The following is a 24,785-nucleotide window of genomic DNA, read 5'->3' on the forward strand; positions in this document are numbered from 1 at the left end:
CTGGACTCTCTAGTTTGTTCCATTAATAAATTTGTCTAACCTATGCCAAAATGCAATGTGTTCATTACATAGTTTGATAAAATGCTTTGCTATCTGATAGAGTAACTCTCCCTTGTTGTTGTATTTCAAGTATATCTTAGTTTTTATCAAATAATTACTACTTTAGATGAAGTTTGGATTCATCTTGTCAATTTCCATATACCATTTCATTTCAGTTTTCATATATATTGTGTTAAATTTTCAGATTAATCTAAAGGAGAAATGAAAGATGTATAACATTGAGTCTTCCTATTCAAGGAAATGATACAACTTCTCATTTATTCAGATCTTCTTTTATGTTTTTCAATGCTTTTATTTAAATAACCTTGGGCATTTTCTGCTGAGGTTTATGCCAAGGTGCTTTAAACACTTTTGTTGTTATTGTACAAACAATCTTATTGTCCATCGTATTTTGAAGTCATTGCCACTGGCATGTGAGAATAGTTTGATTTTTGTGTGTTTCTCTTCAGATAATGGTTCTAACTGCTTTTTAGTTCATTGTCTTGAATAGTCATATCATATTCAGACAACAGCAGTTTGACATTTTTTTCAATATTTCTATCCCATTTAAAAAATTCTTGCTTTATTGCATTGGTTGGGACCTCTTGAAAAATGTCACATAAAATTCGTGATAGAAGATACCTTATATTTTCCTAAAGTTTTGTCAGTAAATATGATATTTAGCATATTCAATAAAGGAAGTTACCTTCTGTGAATTAGACTTTTAATTAGAAAAAGATGTTGGGAATTTTTGGCATTTTTGAAAAGATGGTTTTTCTTCTTTTATCTTTTAATTTGGTAAATTTAACAGTAGGTTTCCTAAGGTTGAGACATTCTTACATTTCTAGGGTAAACCTTATTGAGCTGTAATATGGAATTCTTGTAATATATTGCTGATCTTGATGTAATATTTTATTCATATTTGGAGAGTATATTCATAACAGATAGTTTTACACACATATAGATAACTATGTGTGTTGATATTTATTATGTAAATGTATATGTAAAGCTGTATGTTAAATTTGACTGATTTTGTCTTCAGGGATGTTTAAACCACATAGAATGGTTTAGGAAAGTTTCTGTCTTCTTTTGCTATGAAAAAGTATAAATAAGACAGAAAACTTTAATAGAACTCACCTAGAAAACCATCTGAACCTTCTACATTTTTAATGTATAGATTTTTTTTTTACAATTGTGGTTTTTGTATTCAACTTTTCTATTTATCTTAACTTTTAAAAAATTAATATTTTTTAGTGAACCAATTAATGCATGCACACTTTCAAATTTATGGCTATAATATTCTTAACATTTTACATTTGTCTCCTCTACATCCCTTATTAATCTTGTCAAAAGCTTATGTAACTTTTGAGAGAACTAACAATTGTTTGTGTAGATCAATTCTGATTTTTATTTTCCTTTTGGCTGGTTGCTTTGCTTTGTTTGTTTTACACAGACTAATCAGTATTTATTTTATTTTATTGTTTATTTCTTCTTACTTTCCTTGCATTTGTTTCGTGACTCTTTACTGCCTTTTTTTTTTTTTTTTTTTTTTTTTTTTTTTGCTGAATCCTTATTTGATTTAATTACATTTTCACTATTTTAAAAATAAATGCTTAAATGATGTAATTTTTTTTCAAAAATTACTTTAGTTGTATTTCATAGATTTCAAGAAATGGGACATTAGTTACTGTTACAATCAATACTTTTACATTTTATTTTCAATTTTTTCTTTACCAAATAATTTAATTGACCAAAGACAACTTTTAAAAAATTATTTTTTTCTTGTTAACTTCTATTTTATTATATTTGATACAGAAAATGTTTCCTATTTTTACTTCATATTTGTTTTTTATCTTGCAATTCCAGATTTCCTTTGAGATTTAATATGTGATTGGTTTTCATAAATGTTTTTTAGGTAATTGAAAATAATGTGCAATTTTTTTAAGGAAACTAAAAGATGCAATCACAACACTCATATCTACTTATTGAAATTCATTATTTGTATTTTTAAAATGTATCTTCATTTATGTTGTCTTCTTGATCTTTCAATTTGTGAAGCATTTTACTTTTCTATTATAATGATAACTTTGTCAGTTTTATTTTATTCATAATTTGTTTTTACTCTTTATATATATACACACACACATATGTATTATTTCTATATATTTTTATAAATTATTATATAGTGTTGCTATGTTAATTGGAGCACAAACTTCATCATCATAATGGTGAATTTTACCAGCTTTAAATATAATATTAAGTATGATATAAATTTAATATAAATTATTTAGCCTCACTTTAATTTTTGACATTTTGAATCCTTTTTTTCACATATATATGAAACAACAGACAATGTGTAAATCACGATAAAAGAAATGTAATTGGCTATATATATCTGTATATGCATATATATATATACACACATGTATATGCACATATATGCATATATGTAGCAATTATATTTTTCTTTTATGTATGGTTGTATTTTTAGCACTCTTCCATTTTAAATGTTTTCTGCTATTTTGTTTTAGACATGTCTATTTTAAATAACATGCAACTTGATTTTTTTAACCTAAATTTCTCTCTCATTTAAGAGGTAGTATAACTCATTTGTACTTGTTGTCTCTAGTGGTGTTTTCTAAGCTTCATTTTCATTTTGTGCTTTTTAGTCATCATTATCCTACTCCCCCTTTCTGTAGTCTTTTTGGTATTAGTTAAAGATTTTGGCTTTATTAAAAAAATGGTTTGAAAGCTATATGTACTATTTCTATTCTAGAAGCTGCTTTAAAATTTTAGTAAGCATATTTAAATTTAAAATGTTAATCTCAACAATTAATCACTGTAAGCTTCTTTTTTCCTCTCTATAACACACAGCCTTTATCAGGCTTTTAATTATTTCTATATCTACACTTCTATGCATTTATGATAGAAATTATTGGAAAGTTTCATTCCAGATAAGTATGTTAGTCGTATCAGTGGTAGTACTAATGGCATTATTAGTATTATTATTTACTTTATGTCTCTATTTTACAGGAAGCCTTTATTAGTAATTGTATTACTTTTACTACCAAATTAACAACCTTTATTCAGATTTAAATTGCATTTTTGTGGCTTATATGCTCTGCAATTTTTGTTATGTTCCAATCATTGTATAGCTTGGGTTATTTTTTCTGTTTTTCTAGAATATGTATTCAATTAACTTGGCTCCTTTATTTTCTGAAAGGGTGTAAGTGGTAAACTTTCTGAGTCTTTGCTTGTCTGAAAGAAGTATCTTCAATTGTCTTTACACTGGATACAAAGCTACCCTGATTAGAAAGTCCCAGGTTGAAAATAACTTTTCTGGCTAGGCACAGTGGCTCACGCCTGTAATCCCAGCACTTTGGGAAGCCAAGGTGGGTATATAACTTGTGGTCAGGAGTTTGAGACCAGCCTGACCAACGTGCTGAAACCCTGTCTCTACTAAAAATACAAAAATTAGCCAGGCATGGTGTTTCATGCCTACAATCCCAGCTACTCAGGAGGCTAAGGCAGGGGAATCGCTTGAACCCAGGAAGCGGAGGTTGCAGTGAGCGGAGATCGTGCCATTGCACTCCAGCCTGGGCAACAGGAGTGAAACTCCATCTCAAAACAAAAACAAAAACAAAAACAAAAAAAGAAAAGAAAAATGGAAAGAAAAGAACTGTTCTGCAAACTTGTATTATCATTTATCTCCTAAAATTCTTCAAGTGGTTAAGGCAAACATGATTTCCCTTTTTGGAAACAAGATTGCCCATCTCCCAAGTTATTCGTTTTTAATTATTCATTATTATTATTTCTCTAACTGACCCACCATAGAAATAAGAATTTTAGGCCAGGCGCAGTGGCTCACGCCTGTAATCCCAACTCTTTGGGAGGCTGAGGCAGTCGGATCATGAGGTCAGGAGATCGAGACCATCCTGGCTAACATAGTGAAACCCCTGTCTCTACTAAAAATACAAAAAAAAAATTAGCTGGGCATGGTGGCAGATGCCTGTAGACCCAGCTACTAGGGAGGCTGAGGCAGGAGAATGGCGTGAACACGGGAGGTGAAGGTTGCAGTGAGCCAAGATCACGCCACTGCACTCCAGCTGGGTGACAGAGCAAAACTCTGTATCAAAAAAAAAAAAAAAAAAAAAAAAAAAAAAGAAGAAGAAGAAGGAAATAAGAACTTTAAGTAGTAATTCATCAGGACATATGTAGACAACTCTTTTGTCAATATTAAGTAGTTTTTTAACAACGAATTCCATGTATTAGGCAAAAGTTTCAATTCCCAAAAATCTATTTACTAATGATGCAATTAGTTCCTGAGTTTTCACACATGCTGTGAATTTTCTCCCACTTATGCTAACTTCTCTAACCTGCTGGGCAGTGAGGAGTTCCCTAATGTTTTTCTCAGGGAAGGGTACCCTGGGTGTTTGTCCTTGTCAGTCACTTCTTTTTCCCCTTGGCTTTCAGTTTGGCAGATTCACAGGTGGTTGATATCCTCCTTAGGCTATTTTTAAAGACTCTCCTTACTGTCCTTCGAGATCTTACTAAGAACTGTGGTGAATTCTCTTTCTGTCCACCTCCTATCTTATTAGCACATGGTCTTCCATGCTTTTGGAATGTCTCTGTTTCCTTCCCTTGAAACACCGAGTTCTAAATTGTGGTGAGAGATTCAAGATTGTCAATTAGAAGCTAAAGTTCTCAAGTCAGATGCACACAGAATATACTGTGCCACTGCAGCAAAGAATCTAACCTGATGTTTGCAGATACTGATCCTTGGTGACTGGCATAGTCATTCTGCTGACTTCTTGCTGGACTTGCTCTTAAGGTTAGGTTTTTCTGTAGTGCTGGATTCTGAAATCTTCTCTCGCATTTCAGATTACCTTGTGATCTTTCTTCATGCTGAGTGCCAAGGAACCTACCTTCCCTCAGGTGTTATCTCTAGTTTCTAGTCTAGTTGTCTCCTTTATCATAGGTCTCCAAAGTCAGCATCTTCACACACCTCTGATAGAAGTTGCATAAAGCTGTGGCTATCTTAGAATAGGATGCATTAAAAGTGTGTCTATGTGTGAAGAGTGCTACAGATGACACTCATTCTGGCCATCTGGTCACTCTGTGTGCCTCTATCTCAACCCCTTTTAGGTGGGAGGACATACCATGCTCCCCATTCGCTGGATGCCCCCTGAAAGCATCATGTACCGGAAGTTCACTACAGAGAGCGATGTGTGGAGCTTCGGGGTGATCCTCTGGGAGATCTTCACCTATGGAAAGCAGCCATGGTTCCAACTCTCAAACACAGAGGTAAAAAGGGGGTGCATAGGAATCTTGATTGCAGGAGGGTTGATAAGAGCTATCTCAGGTCAGGACTTGCACCTACTGAACAAGACATTAGGTGGGATTTAGAGCCAGCAGAGGGAATGTAGGCATTAGTGGGAGCAGAGAGCTTCTTAGTAGGAAAAAAAAAATGAAACTGTAGGAAATGTGGTATAATTGTCAAAAGGGCATGAAATCAGATGTCTAAATTGAGACTCAAGTCATGGCTCTCTTAAATCTGCTACCCTGAAAAATCACAAATGTTTCACTACGACAAAAAATGAAAACATAGAACAGCTATGAGTTTTTCAATTGTGCCATCTTGTGGAAACACCCACTACTTAGTATGCCCACATAGTATGGGTGCACAAAGGTTTTAGGTATGCCAAGCCCAGGGATGTACCAGATGGTCAATTTGGGAAGGCCAGTTTTATAACTGATAGAGCCATGTGTGAACATCTAGGAATAAAATAAACCAGGTTTATTTTATTACTATGTTTTTTACTATGTTTATTAATATGTTTACTATTAAACATAGTAATAAATACACATTATATTTTTTATAATTGTAACTTGCAATAATACAAAATGCTAGTAAACGTAAATTAATGGTAGCTGACATTTAGTGACAGGCACTTTTCTAAGCACGTTAGCTCTATTAATTCAGTAATTTTTGCAAAAACACCTGTTGAGATTCAGGTTAAAGGATGGGGGTCTGCTTGAGGTACTGAAATGGGCTGGCCAGGGTCTCACAGGTAAGAGCCTCCAAGGCAGGGACAAAGCCTGGGGTGTGATCCTAGGACTCCTCTGCCTCCAGAGCCCATCAAGATGTTTCTCAGTGATGCATGGACCATGCCATGTTGCCCCAGGGAGTTCAGTGCAGTTCCTAGGCAGTAACTAGCTCAGTCTTTCATCCCAGCCAACCTATGAAACATTGTAATTCTTTTTATGGTTCTGTTTGCTGGGAAAATGTAAACACAGGAACCTTTTAGTATTGAAATCTTATTTGAATATTCAAGAGAGTGTCTTTCTTCTTGGAAGCTATGTTCGTCTTTGCTCTCCTATGTCTTGACCACTTAATTAAGTGAATTTCAAAGACTGAAAAGAAGTTATTTTTTAAAATGTGTACTATCTCATGATTCACAAGCTCAATGGGGCCTGACCACATTTCCCAAAGTAGAACAAAGTATTTTAACAATCTTTTAAAATAATGAAAGTATATATACTAGAACCCACTTGTTATGGTGTTTTAAAAAATTGCTACTGTTTTCCCAGGGGAGGAGGGGTTAGAAACACACACACACACACACACACACACACACACACACACACACACCATGCATGCACCTGAACACTGCCTCCGTGTAGTTTGGTGGCCCCAGTAACAGAAGTTCTGGGCTGAGGTTGCTACTGGTCTTAATAGAAGACTCAGCCTCTGTTCTTGAGCTGGCTCATAGTAGCTAATGGGGTGTTTGCAGTTTCTTCTAAGACTCACAGAGGTATTGGCCTTAAAGGCAGGCTTTCTGCCCTCAGCCACTTCCCCTACTCCACCCACCATAGCAGCCACATACTGATAGTCACTGATCATCAGTTTCTCCATGGAAATCAACAAATCTGGATAGTCCAACATTAGAAGAGACACTCCCTGGTGCCTTTGATCTTGGCATTAGCAGCTGCTACTGTAGTTTGAGCTGAATCTCTTTCCCTGGAGGTGAAGGTAATGGAGAGTGGAAATGGGGCTCTAATACGAATGGGAAATATGAGCAACTAGAGACTTATCAGGCTGGTAAAGAAATGAGCCGAGGGGCCATCACAAACTCCAGGGTGAATAGAACCAGGCGGATGCTGACACAGTAATGGTTTGACCAGCCCTCCCAAAGTCAGCGTGACGTGAGACAATACTGGAGACAAGGCACTGTTGAGCAGCATAGGGACATGCAAAGGAGAAAAAAGACAGTGCTCTTGCCTAATTACATACAGACTAATGGAGGCAGAGAAGGGAAATAATATTTGTTCAGCTCTTGAGCTAGAGATTATTCTGTGTATTTTTATCATTACGACCAATCTTTAAATGCAGAAATTGAAGTTCAGGGTCAGTGACTTGCCCAAAGTTATGCAGTGATAGAGTTAAGGAGAAGTGAAAAACAACCTAAAAACTAGACAATGAGGCCTTGAAAATGCACATATTCATTGTTGGTAAAGAAGTGTCTTTGAGGAATTGGAAATGCATTGCAAATTGTACACTTGGTTCTCAAGTGGCCTGCTGGGGTTGGCCAGCCAGGCATTACTTGTTTTCTTCCTACTACTCCTTATGGCCACTCCTTCAGCATGTTGGACCATACAGTCCCTTTTCGTGGTCTCATTTCATCCTTACAATACTCCTGGGGGTGGTTAAGGCAGACATTTGATTCCATCTTACAGATGGGCATGCTGAGATACTGAGGTTAATGGACTTGAACTGGCCACCCAGAAGGCAGTGGTGAATCAAGCAGTTAGTCCTATTGTTAAGGACTTTAAGAGAAACTGGAAACATGGTTTAGTGCAAACGGCAGGGAAAGATGGGTCTTGCTGCAAAATGGTCCTATGTAATGACTCAGAGGCAAGTGTGGTGACGTGCACAGAGTCTGCAACTGGGAACCTGCCAGGAATGAGAGATAAGAGGAGACAGGCTCGCAGGGGCCAGAGGGTGCAGAGCTCCTTCAGGGGGGATTTCAAAGTGAGGCAGGCTCACGAGAGAGGGAGGGACAGGTCAGAAGCCCATGTCCATTATCAAGTGAAAAATAAATGCAGCTCAGTCATCCAGATGAGATTCAGGACTAGAGAAGAAAAGTGAGGTAAAAGAGAAGAGAGTATGGGGAGTCAATGGTCAATGCGGGCCTGGCCCAAGAAGTGGAGTATGAAGGGCAGCAGAGGGCTCCACCAGCCAGTGCTGCTCACTGCACCATGCACCGGACAGACAAGTATACCAGTGCTGTCTGCAGCCTAACCTTTAGCTTGTGCTTGCGAGAGCCTCGGCTCTGCGTTGAAACTAATCAGGGAAGTTGTTGCTTTTTGCCGATTCTGAGCCACAGGACCAAGGCTGGCTTTGGGTGTAACTTCCTTGTTCTCCTCACTCTTTCAGGTCATTGAGTGCATTACCCAAGGTCGTGTTTTAGAGCGGCCCCGAGTCTGCCCCAAAGAGGTGTATGATGTCATGCTGGGGTGCTGGCAGAGGGAACCACAGCAGCGGCTGAACATCAAGGAGATCTACAAAATCCTCCATGCTTTGGGGAAGGCCACCCCAATCTACCTGGACATTCTCGGCTAGTGGTGGCTGGTGGTCATGACTTCATACTCTGTTGCCTCCTCTCTCCCTGCCTCACATCTCCCTTCCACCTCACAACTCCTTCCATCCTTGACTGAAGCAAACATCTTCATATAAACTCAAGTGCCTGCTACACATACAACACTGAAAAAAGGAAAAAAAAAGAAAGAAAAAAAACCCTGTAAGGCAGTTTGGCATATATATATATATATATATATTTATATATCTAACTATCTATCAATCTATATCTACAGAGAGATATCTTCTCTAGTACACAGAGAAGCTGCTGATACAGACAACCACAAGACTTTAACGACTCAGAAACTCTAAAATATTAATAATACAAAGGAAAATTCCCTTTGACTTAAGCTGTGGCCCATGCTTCTAATGCTACGGCTTTTCGGAGCAGAAGACCTGGACCAAGCAGAGAGACAATCTTTGGGATGGGAGCTTTGGGACGGGAGGAGCTAAGGTGGTGCTCAGTGGCTGCTGTGTGTGCCTATTACCCCAGAAGCTCACCACAGGCACATGCCAGGACCGCATGGCTGCGCTCAGCAAAGAAATGATGCCGGAGCAGTGCCCTTGCCTCCACTTCTTCCCCATTTCCTCCACTTCAGGACAATGTTCTAATTTGTCCATTCTAAAAAGTGTAATCTTGATGCTTTTGGGAATCGACGATGGCACCTATGGGTAAACACAGAACAGACAACCCCACAACACAAAACCATGACAAGAGCTGACCGCATGCATCCTGGGTGTAAGCTTCTTGCTGGAGTTTCAAAGGATGTGTCTTTCTATTCTCAGAACTTAAAGAATTGGACTTTCTGGACTAAAAGAACCACAGAAGAAAAAATAACTGAAACCTGGACCCTGCCAAGACACTGCCACCTGTCTTTTCCATCATTGCAAAGATTCCTTGGCCTCACCTCCCACTTTCAGGCCCCTGGGAAGCTTAGGAGGTTAAGAAATAGGTCCCCCATGTTATCTTTGAATGTAGACACAGCAGGCTTTAGGGTTGCAATAGCAAGAGACATGGTTGCTTGTAGGTCGTTATAACAAATGCCCCCTGGTCCTCTCAGTTTCTCATCCTGCTTCCCTAGATCCTAGACCCCGCTTCCTGGGTCTCTGCGGAGTCCCAGGTAAACCCCACTGCCAGGGAAGGGAGCCAGGTCTAGTGAGAGGCTGGAGCAGTGAGTGTTTCAGAAAATCAAGCAGTGGAGTGGGTGAGAGCCAGCAGGGGAGGATCTACTTGGCACCTGCGCCAGGCCCCTTGGCATTCTCCTCACGTTTCCAGCCCCTGGGAGGATTGATGCATCTGCCTTTGAGCTGTTGTGAAAACGCAGGGGCTGAGAAATCACTTTTGTGGGCTGGGGTAGGGGGAAGGGCTGAGGCTTCTCTGGGAGATGTCCAATGAGGAGGGTCCAGTGCTGCAGGCTTGGCATCTTAACGAGGCCTGAGCCCTGACTGAAGAGAAGGAAGGAAACATCTAGGCTGGGGCCAGCTCCCTCTGCTTCAGCACTGGGGAATCACTGCCTTCCTGGCTGCTGCCACAGACCACAGTGGGGCTGACCTCTGGGCCTCCCTGTCACATGAAACATGGAAGCCAACAGCCTGGCCCCACAGAGCTCCTCTGCTGGGGAGGAGAGGATGTACTCCTCCCAGGCCACTGGGCCCCTCCACCTTGCCCCAAGCACAGAGCTACCTAATGGACTGACCTTTGCCAAACTGGAACTCACCTCCTGGGGGCCTCTGGCCTACCCTTTTCGCTGCCAGCTGAAAAGACTGCCAGCAGCCTGGACGTCCTGGTTAGCTGAAATCAGCTGAGACGTGGGCCTCCTTATGTGGGGTTTAGGACTGAATTGTGTGTTTGTGGTTTTGCTTCTTTTTGTAGACCCACAGATATTTTTATTTGAATAGTAAAGAGCTGTGCTCAGATTGTAGCCATGGTTGGGATTTGGGATCAAGGAGGCTGGGTAGCTGGACTGGGAGGGTAGGGAGGTGAGATGGGAGTTTGGTGTGAGTTTTCTCACTGTACTGTGCTCCTAGCCCCTGAGGACTTTGGGGAAAGCTGTTTGGATTGACCACCTCAAGAAAACCCTTTACTGTCCTATGACAATTACTTCTGTTGTCTTTCCACCTAGAGGACGACTGTGCTGGGGCTGTGAGTGCTGGATGAAACTGCACAGTCTGGCTTTGATCTGGGTAGCTAAGAACAGGTGTTCAGGGAGGGCATGGTCTGGAGGGGCCTGAGGGAAAAGTGTCTTCTGGTTAGAAGTGAGGTGCCAATGCTCCTGTTGCTTCCCTTCTCCCATATCCTCCCCTGAACAAACACTGTGTGGCTTCTGTCTTCTTGGCTGTGTGTTTCAAAACTGATAGTCACTGTTGGGCTGGGAAGAAGCAGGAGAAGAACTGGGTTGGAGATGGATGGAAAACTGGGAATAAGGACCGTGCTATGGTTTTATCTTCAGGCACCGATTCATGGCCTAATGAAAGAAGGTGATTCCTTGGGGAACAAGAAGCACTGAAGGAGACCACGGTTGTCAGATTGCTGGCACCTTAGGCCCACGGGCTTTCACGTTGATCTTGGGATCATGTTCTTGTCATGTCCATTGTAAGCAGCTGGCTGTGGAAGAGTGCAAGAGAGAGAGGGGCAGATCAGGGAAAGGTAGAGAGGGAGGACCTGCCTTCCTTCAGCTCTGGCTGTCCTCTCTATACAGAGTCTGCTTTGATTTATCAACCTTGGCAAATAAAAAAAAAAAGATTTCTTTTGGAGAGCAAAGGAGGCAGAAAATAGGGCCATGGAAATTGCAGGGGTACCCTATGGCTCGAGGGAGTGTGGCATGTACTGAGACACACCTGTCCCTCCTATACTGGGACAGGACTGATAAGCCTTAGTCCACTGTGTATTAGTTTCCCCATCTGCAGAATAAGGGGTACATCTGCTAATCTCTAGCCCCTTCTAGCTCTGAGTTCTCAGATTCTAACAACGTTGTGTCACTGTGCCATTTTTCTCAGCACTACTCTGAAATGGCAGGACAGCCTTGCATAGGTAGGAGGCAGTTGCGGCTGAGGGCTCACTGGGCCTGGGCAAGGCTGAGTTCCAATAAGACACGCCTCTCCTTCTTTGCCCCTTGTCTCAAAATTTCACAGTCTGAAGTGTCTGAGACGACTGTAAGCCAGGAGGGGAGCGTTTGTTCTGCTTCCCATCCTGGCATTCCTACATACCAGAAAAGCACTGTCGACGGTCTATTTATTTATTTATTAAGAGCCTAATGTGATGAAATGTGTTGTGAAATGACATCCGATTGGGCAATATGGCCACTTCAGTTCATTTCACCCTCATCTTCCCATACCAAAGTCCACATTTTAGAAAACCGTGTCACATTGCCTCTGAGAGCTTAGCTTTGAAGTGAGCTCTTTGGTGTGTTTTGGTGAATGCTCCAGGGCACCCAGGCTGGTCTCTCTGCCATGCCGACCTCACCAGATCCTCTCCTGGACTGAGTGAGAGTGACCTGCTGTTGGATATCCACCTTGGCGTAGGGTGTCGTGGCCACGGGACCTCCCAGTTCTTCTTTGCTTTGGATGTGAGCCTAATGCTGCCCTCTAATGATTTCCCTGAACTCTGAGGGGACCTTGGGCATCACTAAGCCTCCTCTAGTCAACAAACAATAAAAAGGAGGTGGTGCTTCCTCCATTTAGCAGATCATGCACAAATTACTCCTAGACAGAGGCTTCCCACTTGAGGCAAAGGATCTTTGGTCCTTCTGGGTTCAGGTTGAACATGAATGTTCTTCTCTAGTGATGCTTACTTTGCGGAATACACTAGTGCAAGTCATTTTGGTGCTAAATACTACAGAAACCAACACCAACAGGAGAGCTGTCAGCCAGTTTCTGGGGCTGTGCGAGACTCAACTCAGAAGTGGAAGTGAGTCAGCCATGCCGGGAGAGTACCGGATGCATTCGAAGTTAAGTAGAAAAGTGGCAGGGTGAAAAGACCAGCAAAATTTCTGATTTTGCTATTAGTTACCTACGTGGCCTTGGCCAAATCAGCTAATTTCTCATCTGAGACATTTAAGAGGTTTGTACAGATATTTTTAGAGTCCTTTTCATTTTTTTAAAGCTATGTTCTGGTCCCACCTTTTTTTTATATACTTGCTTTTTAAAAATAAAAGATAGAGTGAAAGATAAGGAAGGAGACAAAGAAAAGTTACCAATGGCAAAGGATTGGTTATAGGAGGCAATGAAAGAAGACCTGGTGACTGGTAGATTTGAGGAATATTGTACAGGGAGCCAGGCAGACAAGCTGGAGATTTCATTTTTATGCTCTTCAAAGGAGGTTACTGGCCTAGCCCCTTGCCTGCGTTTCACCAGGCTGTTCTCCTCAGCTGGTCAACCTTCCCTGTTCAAAACCGACATGCTAACACTTGGCAGAAACTATTCCAAGATATGGAGAGAGGCCTGCCTATCTCTCATGCAGGCCACTGGCAATCAACTCTGGGTCAAAACCGACAATATTTTTATCTTTTAATGCTTATTATAAGAGGCCGGGACGTTTGAAAGAGGGCAGCGTCTTAAGTTGCAGACTGTTTACCAAAGTCCTTTTCTATTCAGGAATGACTAATGACTTTCGTTGCTCCCCTTTTCCAAACCAAACAGCAGCAGTATTACCTTGACTCCAAAGTACAGTGATTGCAATGGACAGTCTTGGGATTAGGGATCTTTTTAGTGCTTTCCTCAGAATCTGGAGCAGAGAAATGTCCAGGGACGTTTGTTGAATGAACCCACCTGCCAGCAGTCCAGAGAGCTGTCCCAAAGGCCCCTGAGATGTCTATTGTCTGCTTTGGTAGGGAACCAACATGCCAGAAGACTCAAAGGCATTTGCCTCAGAGAAAAAAAAAATAGCACCTTTAGTTTAGGGCTTGGGTGCTGAAGTCACTGTGTTTTTGGTTCCTGAAGCTTCACTTTCTTTTTTCATACCAAATACATTGTTTCAGCCAATATTTAACAGATTTTAAAGGAAAATTCCAAGTTTATGCATCATTATTAAGACGTCAATATGGGCTTGGGAAAATGTTTTGGTGTTGCTTAGTAATACTGGGAGTGTCTTGCTAACGAAAGTACATGTATGTGTACATTGTGTGCTTATTTCTATATATTTGATTGGAATGGCTTCAAAGGAGGCCTGTTTGAAGCCAGCAAATTGATTCCAATTTGGGATTCTCTTTGAGCCTTACCATTCTTGCAGATAAGAAATCTGGAGATGAACTGGCCTCAGAAACATTCAGGAAGATTCTGATGGGAAATCTGTCGTCTTGTAAAGTTTGATCATTTGGTGCTCTCTAAATTAAATTATGCTGACTAACATTCTGAGCATCTGAAAATCATTCTTCCTGGTTGCCTGATAGATGACCACACAGGAGCCATTTCTATCACATCTTATTTGGGGGTTGGTATAGAAGCCACCAGCACTGCAGGGGAAACCACCCCCTAGGAGGGATGAGACAGAGAGAATGTGAGATGTTGATCATTGATTGCTGTTTCTGACAGGCACTGCTGACCATAGTAGGTGTGGTGAATGTTTGTGTCACTGCATTGGGTATTAGAGCTTTCGCTCTGAGCATGGGCTGCCCTATCCTAAAGAGCTGAATCTTGGCTACTGACAGAGGCTCCGCGTGGCACATTCTCCTCAAGCATATTTTCCTTATTTGCCTATAAAAGTATCTATAGTTTGCAGCAAGAACTGTCTTTGGCTCAAGTCTCAGTGTACCAGAATAGATGCTTTCCTGTGAGACCTGTGGAGGTGGGGTCGGGGGGCAGTGGTGTCCCTTCAAAGTATTTGGAATTCTTGATCAAAGAAACGAAACTCAGATTCCCTTTTTTTCTAGTTTACTTCTAAGTTCCAAATTTAAAACAAGACCCTGTTTGACATTTGCAGTAGGAGATAATGTCTTGAACCAGTGAACTAGGCTATCTTTCTTTCATCACAGGGAGGCAGGAGAGTAGGTTGTATTAATTTTTCCTAATCACCCAGGCAAATATTGCTTTTTATTCAGTGTCATGACCCACATTCATAGCTTGCAGGAGATACTTCTAGCTGACACAGCTGGAAGTTTCTAATAGAAGATGTATCAAGGTAACAGAGGTGAGGAAAGGCCTGTTGAACATCTACTTCTGAGAAACACTGAGGCACTCAGGTCTTGTTTTCAGTTTAGTATCTTACGAAAGGAGTTGGTTTCTTCTCATTTTAGGCAATGATAAATTTAGACATCTTTCTTGAAAGCGAAGGTAGACTGAGAGCTCAAATATTTACTGTGTACTCTGACAGTCTTTTATTATATTTTTCAAGACTTATTTTTATATATTTATTTATTAAAACAGGTGGTGTTTGGTTACATGAGTAAGTTCTTTGGTGGTGATTTGGGAGATTTTGGCACACCCATCACCCAAGCAATATACACTGTACCATATTTTTAGTCTTTTATCCCTCACTCCCTTCCCACCCTTTCCCCCTAAGTCCCCAAAGTCCATTGTGTCATTCTTATGCTTTGGCATCCTCATAGCTTAGCTCCCATGTATCAGTGAGAACATACAATATTTGGTTTTCCATTACTGAATTACTTCACTTAGAATAGTAGTCTCCAATCTTACCCAGGTCACTTTGAATGCCATTAATTCATTCCTTTTTATGGCTGAGTAGTATTCCATCATATATATATGTGTGTGTGTGTGTGTGTGTGTGTGTGTGTGTGTGTATACCACAGTTTCTTTATCCACTCATTGATTGATGGACATTTGGGTTGATTCCACTTTTTGCAATTGCAGATTGTGCTGCTATAAACACATGTTTGTAGCACATGCAAGTATCTCTGTGTCTTATGTATAATGACTTCTTTTCCGCTGGGTAGATACCTAGTAATAGGATTGCTGGATCACTGACATTCTTTTGGATGCAACATCCCTAAAACTCAACAAGAAGTGTAAACACTGAAGTCCAAGTCTGAGAACTATTCTTTCACTTCAGCAGAGCACATGGGAGTTTTCCATATTATTTTTAAAGACTAATTTTGTAGTGTGTTAAATGGTAGGACACATTCAATATTTTTTTTCCTCACTGGAGATCTGTCCGTGTTCTGTCTCAATTTAATAGCTACCTGGCATGTAACTGATGCCTCTGAGCCTACCTCTAGAGTGAATAAATAAACCTGGTCCAGGTGATTTTATCTCTGCCATTCGTAGTGGAGAAGTAAATCTCAGTGAAGAAGACTTTTTCTTCATTTTTCTTCTTTTCTCTTTTTCTTTTGGGTCCTATCCTCCTGCTTTCATGGGACTGACAATCCAGAGTCTCAAATTCCACAAAAGTCTTAATACAAGGTGATTCCCAGAACCACAAACAGTTTGTACTTCAAACAGTGAGAAAATTGGCACTGAATGATTCAGCACACAAAGCAGAAAACTTTCATTTCCTGTAGGCAGGATGGAATTGACTGTTATATTAAGACTTCTGAAGAAGCCCTGCCCTGGAGTAATTTCAGTGCTGTCAGACGATGTTGACATCTAGATTAACCTCTGTGCAGTGAATTTTACTGCAAAGCTCGTTGAGATGCATGTGATGTGTCTCCACAAATCCCATCTGGAACCCTTGGGGGCCTACCCTTAGCAACCCTCCTTTCCCTCCCTGACCCTGCGTTCTCTGTCAGTAAACTTTTAGCCTCCAGGAGCAGAGGAGCCACGGCTGGGATCTGACCCTAGGAGAGGGAGTTTTGGCCTTCTCTGACCATGATGCTGAGCCAGGCTTTCTGCTCAGAGTGACAGTGATTGTCATCGTATTGGGTTTCCCCTGAGGGAACTGCAAACTAAGGCATGAAAATCACTCTGCTGATGACAGTCTTACAGCGTATCTCAATGCTGCACAAAGTGAAATGGTTTCAAAGGAATTAGTGTGTCCTAAGTCATTGAGCCCTGCTCTGGGCTCTGCCATCCTCCAGGGATTCGAGGTCCAGTTGCAACAAGGTCATGACTGCATCTAGGTGGGACAGATGGATTCTGACAGCAAGGTGTTTGTCTTTTCTGCAGGTCTTTCCTATGGTCCTTACAAGAGAGGCAGCCGCAGCTCCTGTTTCTTACAGTTGGGACAAAAGATGTAGCTGTCTTCTAAGTCTGGTTTGTCAGCTCTTTCTTTAAGGAATGGTTGACTCCAGAATGAGCCAGACTAACTCTACAATTCCACATTGTGGCACAACAACCACATAGAACCTCAAAGCTGAAATTGCCACTTCTCTGCAAAATAGGGCCATTAATTACATCCAGAGTTTTGAGAAAAGGCCTTCAGGTTAGATTCAGTCACCTTCAGACTCCACAGAGTTGCTCAGCATGATTGCAGGCATCTTTGGAAACTTACCTCAGGGTTTTAGAATACTTTACCCTAATGTCTGGATAACAATTTTCTCTGAGATTTTACTGATTCTAATTCCTTTTGAAATTGTTTTTCCTACTTGCCTCTTGTTTTCGTTTAAATAATAAGAATCTCCTTGCATATTCTTAGGTATTTCTTTAGGAGGATTGAAAGTTTCCAGTCAAGGACATTGTGTTTATCAATTGGGAAGATATCTTTCTGGGCTGAATGAGGTAAAAATCATATAGAGGCAATCTTGATGACTTTATTTAAAAGCAATATCAGCATTGTGTTTTATTCTAGGTGCTCATGCTCATAGTGAAAACTACATTCACCTTTTTAATTATTTATATTATGGTACTTATTCATGTGTACATATATGCACACACACACACAAAAGCCTCCACAGTCCTACTGGTATACAAATCCATATGCCCCATTTGTGTCACTTCCATTGATCTCTGTGTGCATACATTTGCAATGAAGTGTGCATCACATGTATGATTTCTTAAACTCATCTGTAGCTCATCTTTCCTCTTATTATCGGCACATACCCTTTGACTTTGGATCTCATGAAATTAGGACTTTTTCAAGGGAGACTAAATCTTGAGTTTCTTTAAACCTTCATATTTAAAGACAGGACTGGTTTTCTTGGAGAAACAAAAACTTGATTCAGATTTTATTTAATTAATTTATGTAATTAATTAATTTTCTAGGGGAAATTGTACTGAATTTGTTCCTGAGTAACAAATAGTAGTAAGTGCAAATATAAATGTGAAGTAGTTTAAGCAGGTTATTGAACCTATCTTGTGGCTGAAACAAGTAGTCAGATATGAAGCTCAGACACTTGAATTGAATTAGAATGTGAACCAAAACAGTTAGCATGGGGCACGGGAAGAGCACTGGGCTAGGAACAAGCCTGCTAGATTGTCACTTGAGTGTCCTTAGCTTAATGTGGGCAGCAGACAACTAGTTGCAGTCCTGTGCCCCTCTAATTCCAGAGATGGGGCAAGCCAATCTGCTTCTCATCCATTGCTCAAGTTGGTTATCACTGAAGTATTATATATCATCTCAAGGTCCTGCCCTGAACAAGTTTGCAAACAACCCCACTCTGAGGAGTCAGTCCCATTTTTGTTTTATGACAGTTTATCTCTTGTAGCCCTCCTTTGGAAGCTGTCCAAACTCTGAACACTTGCTGTCCATTCCCTGCTCCCTACCCCACCCTTTAAGGCCAGGGAAAAGCCAGGGAAAGCCCTACTGGCTCATCTCCCTCTTTACTAGCCTGCGTATCAGCCAAGCTTGAGACTTAGCCTCGGTTTTTAGAGAGGAAAATAAGTGTGTTCTCCCAGCCATCAGTATCTTTCCAGCTCTCTGGACCAAGTGATTAGCGCCTCATTAGCGCCTCATCAGTTGCTTTTGCACAAGAGACTGGGACAACAAGCCTATTATAATGCCTCAGTCTGTCTTTTTGAAGTCAAACCATCCTTCTGGCTTGGTTAGGAAAGGGGAGCCTTTCTACAACCACACTTTCTTTTAATTTCCTCTGTTGTTTTCTGGCTGTTCACTATACGGATAAATGAAGAAACATAATTTTCATTTTTTCTAGGCCCCTATGAGTGTGGATATGCTATATTTCTATGGATGAGGAGTTCCACATGTCAGCAAAGCATTTATTTATTTAGTGAAGTGGCTATAACATTGACACACAGATTTGCAGGAGCATCCAAATCTTGAGGGGAAAAAAAAAGCCTTTTTCAAGCAAATGAAACCTTTTCTGCGATGGCACCAGAAAGGTTTATATCTTAAGAACAGAACTGAACCTGATAATATGCTTCCTTTCTAGAAACAGAAAGGTAGAAGAAATTGCTGAAGGAGCTGGAACACCAAACCCTCTGTTCCCCAAATCATTATGTATCAATAGATACTTCAGCTCTGTTCCTTAAATGGCTCTGAAAAACACAAATAACCATATTTACTATTAAAAACAAATTCATAATGTCTAACCCAATCCCTTATTTTAATATATATACATATTAAAATCATCCCATGTATATCTGATGATTATTATATGGGATATATATATGTTTACATATATAGGTGTGTGTGTATATATATTTACATATATGTATAAATGTATATTTTTTAATGCTGGGGATAGTTCCATATTGTTTCTTTTCTTGATTCCTTCTAATACGTTCAATGAGATTTATAATTTTTTTCACTTTTATTTCTTTAGGAAAGAGTTGGGGTCTATTTGGAATGCTTTCTAGGATAAAATGGCAAAACAGATGAAAAGTGTGGTGGAGGGAGGATAATGGGAATAGGAGGCAGAGAATTTGCACATTTCTGTTTCCTGCTGAGAGATCTGGGAAAAACATTGTCTTCCCTTTGCCTCAGTTTCTTAATATACAAAATGGAACTACTATCTACCCCCTGCATGCCACAGACGGCTGTTTGAGCCCTAAATGAGATCATAACTGTTAACATGCTCTGTGAACTGTACGGGGCCAGACAAATACATAGAGCCCACTCTCTGGGCAGTTGCAAGCAGTCTTGCTGGGTGCTGAGCTGAGAGACTGAGAGCCGCTTTTGAGATGTGTTTTGAGGCATATCTTCCTTAAATTTTTGCTGGTGTCTGTTTTTTAGAGGTTTTGCCGTTAACATTTTTTTGCTTTGAGTATCTAGCTATGAAGAATGCTCTAAAAAATACAAGCAGACAGGGGGATGCTTTATCTGTTTGGCATAGTCACTGGAAAGGGACAATTAGATTTTGTTTTCAGCCTTGGAACTCGGAACATTTTGTAGCAAAATGGCGACTTCTGCTGCATTTAATTCCTTGCCATCAACTCATGCTTTCATCAGGTTCTGTCAATTTCAACATAATGCTTTGTAAAAATAGGACTCTATGAAGCTTTCTCTATAAATGTGGTGGTATAACTAATCTTTCAGGGAGCATCTGAAGGGATAATGATTTTTAAGCGGTATCCTGTTCATTTCAGGACCAGCATTTGTACATGGGAAAATAATCTTAAGATAAGTGAAGAGCAAATGCTAGACCATACCTTTAGTAGGCCCAAGTGCCAACAAATACATGTGAGTGGGATTCCCACTGAGAAATATGTCTGAATGAAAATGAAACCCTTGATAATGAATCCTGAGGCCAGAATGCCAAAGTCACAGTATTCTGTCATTTACAGCCCCTAAAAAATCCCAGGTGTTTGTGATGACAGCCACTATTATAAGTACTCTGTAGTAGTGACTACTTGGCAAGTAAAATTTTCTCAAATGTTATTTTTCATAGATCTCCAAGCAACCATCACTTGCAATGTATCTGACAAAATGCTATACATGATTTTCTAAAACTATTTTGATCACTCCAGAAAGAAATTAGAATAAAGCTGTGTATCCAAAATCCTAAGAAATTCATAAATATTTTGCTCAAGTTCAGGCTATCTCAGCTTCTCTTTTCTCTTTTTACCTTTTGCCTCATACAGAGGCAATCTTGATGACAAAAGATTGGGCTCAATTTTTGTTTTTCTTATGTAGAAAAGCAACACCTCTCTTCTGGACCACTGTCCAGTAGACAAAAAGCATCCCAGCTTTTGAAATGAGAGTCCAAATTGGGTTACTACTGAGATTTTAAATTATGATGTGAAATTGCAGAAGGCAAGCTGGTTCAGGGTGAAGTTTCATAATTTATTCTGATAATCTGGAGGGGATGACCTCTTTCACAGCAATGTTAAAGCCTGCCTTGAACAAGCTTATTTCACTATATAACTTCCTAAAGATAAGACTGATTATTTAAGGGTTTCAGAGATATTATTTGGGGAATAACTTGCCAGGTAGAGAAAGTTTGATCTGATATGTTAACAGGCACAACAAGAACTTATTTCACAGCTATCTCACCCCCTGCCCCTTCTCTGAGAGTTTAGCCTTTCTTAGGGGCCATTAGGATACTTCCTTTCCCAGGCTAGAAAAGATTTATTGTCTTCATATCCCAAAGTAAAGGCTCCTCCAATTCTATCAGATGTGGAGGCAACAGAAAATGACTCATGTTATTTTTCTCTCACTTCACAGCATCAAGGACCCTTTTTGTTTATGTGTGAGCCATGGTGGGTTAGCTTAAGGAACTGTCAAATTAAAATGAAAGGAAAGCAAGTTGGGGCAAGAAAATTCTCACTCTGAATGTGAAAGAAAATAGCAGTGTTCTTCTCTCTGGCAAAGATTTGTGTACTGTTGGGGGAAGATTCATGTTATTTCTCAGGTAGACTTTACTTTTTGAGATTCTGTGTGTGTGTGTGTGTGTGTGTGTGTGTGTGTGTGTGTGTGTTGGCTGGTGGGGGATTAGAGGCAGATAGAATGTAGTTGTTTATGAGTTTATACTTTCTCTTTAGCATAATAGATGCCCTGTTTATTGTCTCAGAATGTGACAATAAAATTAAGAATGGAGAGGAATTCAGAGGTCCAGGTTGCAGTTCATGGTAGAGTTTTACCCAAATATTTCTTTCAGAAACATTTAGTCATAGCAAGCCAAATAAATTCTTATCTGCAACTAGTATCAGAAAAAGAAATCAGTAGCTGGGGACTGTAGACCCCGATGCTGCATCTATTTACAATCTTTCTTTTCCAAGGTTTTAGGGTTCATGATTCACATGAGGGAATTTTGGGAGAGCTGCCACGGCAGTACTTTGGCATGAATTAACTCTGTTCCACAGGAAAACTAGGGTTGCTTCAGGGCTATTTTTGTTTGAAATGGCACACATAAAAAAAAAAAAAAAGACTTTTGAAACATGTTTTGAGGCCTAACACCTGAAGTCAGCCTTTGTTGAAAGAGTGTTTAGTTTGATAAGCAGGGTTTCTTGCTTCTCCCATCCCAGAGTGTAAATTCTGCGGGGATTCCTGGGTATATGTTTTCAGCACCAGGGACAGCAAACAACCCCCTGAATTGAAGAGGCCTGCTATCCTGATTGACCTCCCAGACTAGGAAAGGGAGTTGTTTTGTTTCCCTTTATTTCCTATCCACCGAGGCCTCAACTTGGAAGGCTTTATTCTTAAGGTGCTTACATCTTTCATTTATTACCAAGTCTAGCTTAGTTGTCTCTGTCACATTCTTGACCTCCTAACAAATGGGTTTGTTACTCCCAGGTCTCCTGCCTCAGATAAGTAGAAAGAAACACACTCAAAAGTCTTTATAACAAACCATTGACTTGTAAACCCCTAAACGAAGGACTGCTTATACACAATCACTTTCCTTTTAAAATTTCTGCACGTTTCTCAGAATGTACAAGTCTATGTTTGACTCAGTGTGCATCTGGAGGCAATATTTCACAGCAGTTGAGCAGAAGTTATGAACTTTTGGGACAGAAAAGAGCCCAATGATGCCACTGTTATGCATTTTGGAGACTCCTTGGGGGCACTTTGATTCTCAGCATCCACCCTTCAACCCTGAGTGCTCTTCAACAGCTGTTTTTGCCTTAAACAATCATAGTAAGAATGCAAATGACTCCTTGTGGCATTCTTCAGGCCAGCCTGAAGGGTGCACTGAGAAAACAAGGGTAGCAGAAGCACATGTTGTCACACTGCTTTGTGATTGGCCAGTTTTCATATAGCACAATAACATACAGATATCATCTTAGAGTCAGCATTGTCTACTCTTAACTAGTTGTCAGCATCTTCTCCACTCATGTCAGGATGAATCCTGTGTTGGGAAGGCAAGTCAGTCACTGCAGATTTCATCGTAAATATTGCCTTCTATCTCACAGATGTTAGAAAACCTCCATTTCGATTGCCTCTGCACCATCCACGGCTCTGAAATTCCCCTGTATCTTATCCGTTTCTTTCCATTCCCTTTCCGTGTTGCTTATCATAACATCCATAATATTTAGTGGTATAAGACAATAAGGGGTTTCTTTTAGGAATAAATGAGGTGGCAAAAGTAGGCCAGAGCCAGATCTTAGAGAAGCAAGTTCAGTGGAACTATGATTTCTAACTTGGGATAGGGTCTAAGATGTAGCCATCCATTCCTTCCATTCCTTGTCCTCTTGAGTGAATCTCATTCCAGTGCTCACACTTGCCCTGCGAAAAAGGCCATGGCACAAGATTCTCTAATTATTTGTATGAAGACCGGAGGTGAGCAGCATCCAACACCTCTGTTAGACTTCTTTAGAATAGAGGAGCTTTGTCTTATATTTAAATCCAGGAACCTTCCTATATTTAAAGAGTTTAGAAATAATATGTAGATAAAGGACCTATGGTGATAGGAAAGCTTAATAATACAAGTTATTTTCCCTTAGAACAGAGAGGAAGGAACTGCAAAGTGACTGCTAATGGAGGAATGATCTGCTGGCTGGGGGAAATGTGACCTGAGACTAGAGGTGAAGAGCAGGCATCTCTAGGACAGATGATGCCAATAGAAGCCCCAGGAGGGAACTGGCCAGAGAATACAATTTTATAAAGGTTCTCAGTACTTTTTCTGAAAAAAATTCTAAAATTTTCAAGGGCGCATCTAGCCCTCTGCCTCTTTAGGGGTGAGCTCAGTGCTACTTCTGGGTTCTTAAGGCAAATGCCCTACAAACACCAAAGTCTTGTATTTTCCACTCTCAGCCGGCACTGGCTAAGTGGGATTTTTTTTCCCTTCCCTAAGTGAAAGGGACTTGTTTTCAGGAGAAGTGTCCTTTAAACATCCAGCTAAAACTGGACGTAATTTTTTGCATGAATGGCTTTTTACAGCTAGGTCTACAGCAGAACAAAACTTGTATTAAACTAAGTGCTACTTTACATATCTTATTTCAAGAGAAATGAAGGATTTATTGTCATGTAAATGATATACACTGATTTGTTTCCTACTGGACATTACATGTCCCTTTATCTTTAGGCTGATGTTGTGCAGCAAACTTCCAATATCTGGAAAATCAGCTGGTACCTACTTCAGTGCATTATTAGGATATTACGTTCCCTGAGAGGAATTTTGCCAATGAAGTTTAGGTACTGTTGTAACTGATTTCCATCCCCCCTCCCTAAGCTTCTGTACTAAGTATATGTAAAGCTATTATATCTTGTCTGATCCCATGTGTTTGTGTGTGTTTCCCAATGTTTGTATAAATATATTGGCAATCTGAAGGGTTAGCTGGATTATGGCAACTGCTGAACAATGGTGTGTGTGGCATGTGGGACACCTGATACCTGTGCACACCTGTTCTGAGGCCAAGCTAATTTTACAGATTTTGGAAAACAAAAGCAGCAGCAACAACAACAGTGTGGCTTGAATTGAGGAAAGTTTAACAATGAATACAGTATTGCCAACTCATCATTTATGGGTGGACACGTTGACCACAGCAGGGTTGAGGTGCGTTCAGTTGGATCTTATGCCCTTTATTTTAATCCCAATTGATCGTTCCTCATTTGTATTTTATGACTTAGAAATATTCCTACATGATGCTTGTTTGTTTTTCTCCCAGGTCTCTGGAAAGTGCTGATCATGATTGCTTTCCATCATTTGGATCCCAAAGTTGATAACTTAACATGAATGACAAAGGTTTTAGTAGAACTGGGTTTTACTAATCGTATCTCCTCCTTGAGGTGCTGTTCCCTTCATTCTTTTCCTTTATGACAGGTGAATGCATTGGCTATGCTAATTTTATTAGCATCCTGGTGAGTCTTGGAGAATCAATCTAGTTAAAATGATGACTGCATTTGCCTTTGGCGAAGAAGTTTATTGTCTAAGTAAAACTCTTA

General features: G+C 40.2%; 1 protein-coding gene across 8 annotated transcripts in view; it reads left to right on the forward strand.

Annotated features, from left to right (window-relative positions):
- LOC105488353 (neurotrophic receptor tyrosine kinase 3) overlaps nt 1-24,785 on the forward strand; it is a 495,170-nt gene that overhangs the window by 375,561 nt on the left and 94,824 nt on the right. For 7 of the 8 annotated variants that reach the window (XM_071100722.1, XM_071100724.1, XM_071100725.1 and 4 more), the window contains 2 exons: nt 5,185-5,343; nt 8,477-12,830. The exons of the other annotated variant lie outside the window; for it this stretch is intronic. In XM_071100722.1, the coding sequence (XP_070956823.1) occupies nt 5,185-5,343; nt 8,477-8,662 (345 nt within the window). In that variant the 3' untranslated portion in view covers nt 8,663-12,830. Of the gene's footprint in view, nt 1-5,184; nt 5,344-8,476; nt 12,831-24,785 lie in introns of those variants that run through there. 8 annotated transcript variants of the gene reach the window in all.

This window comes from Macaca nemestrina, chromosome 7, assembly GCF_043159975.1.
Source record: "Macaca nemestrina isolate mMacNem1 chromosome 7, mMacNem.hap1, whole genome shotgun sequence".
Lineage (NCBI taxonomy): Eukaryota > Metazoa > Chordata > Mammalia > Primates > Cercopithecidae > Macaca > Macaca nemestrina.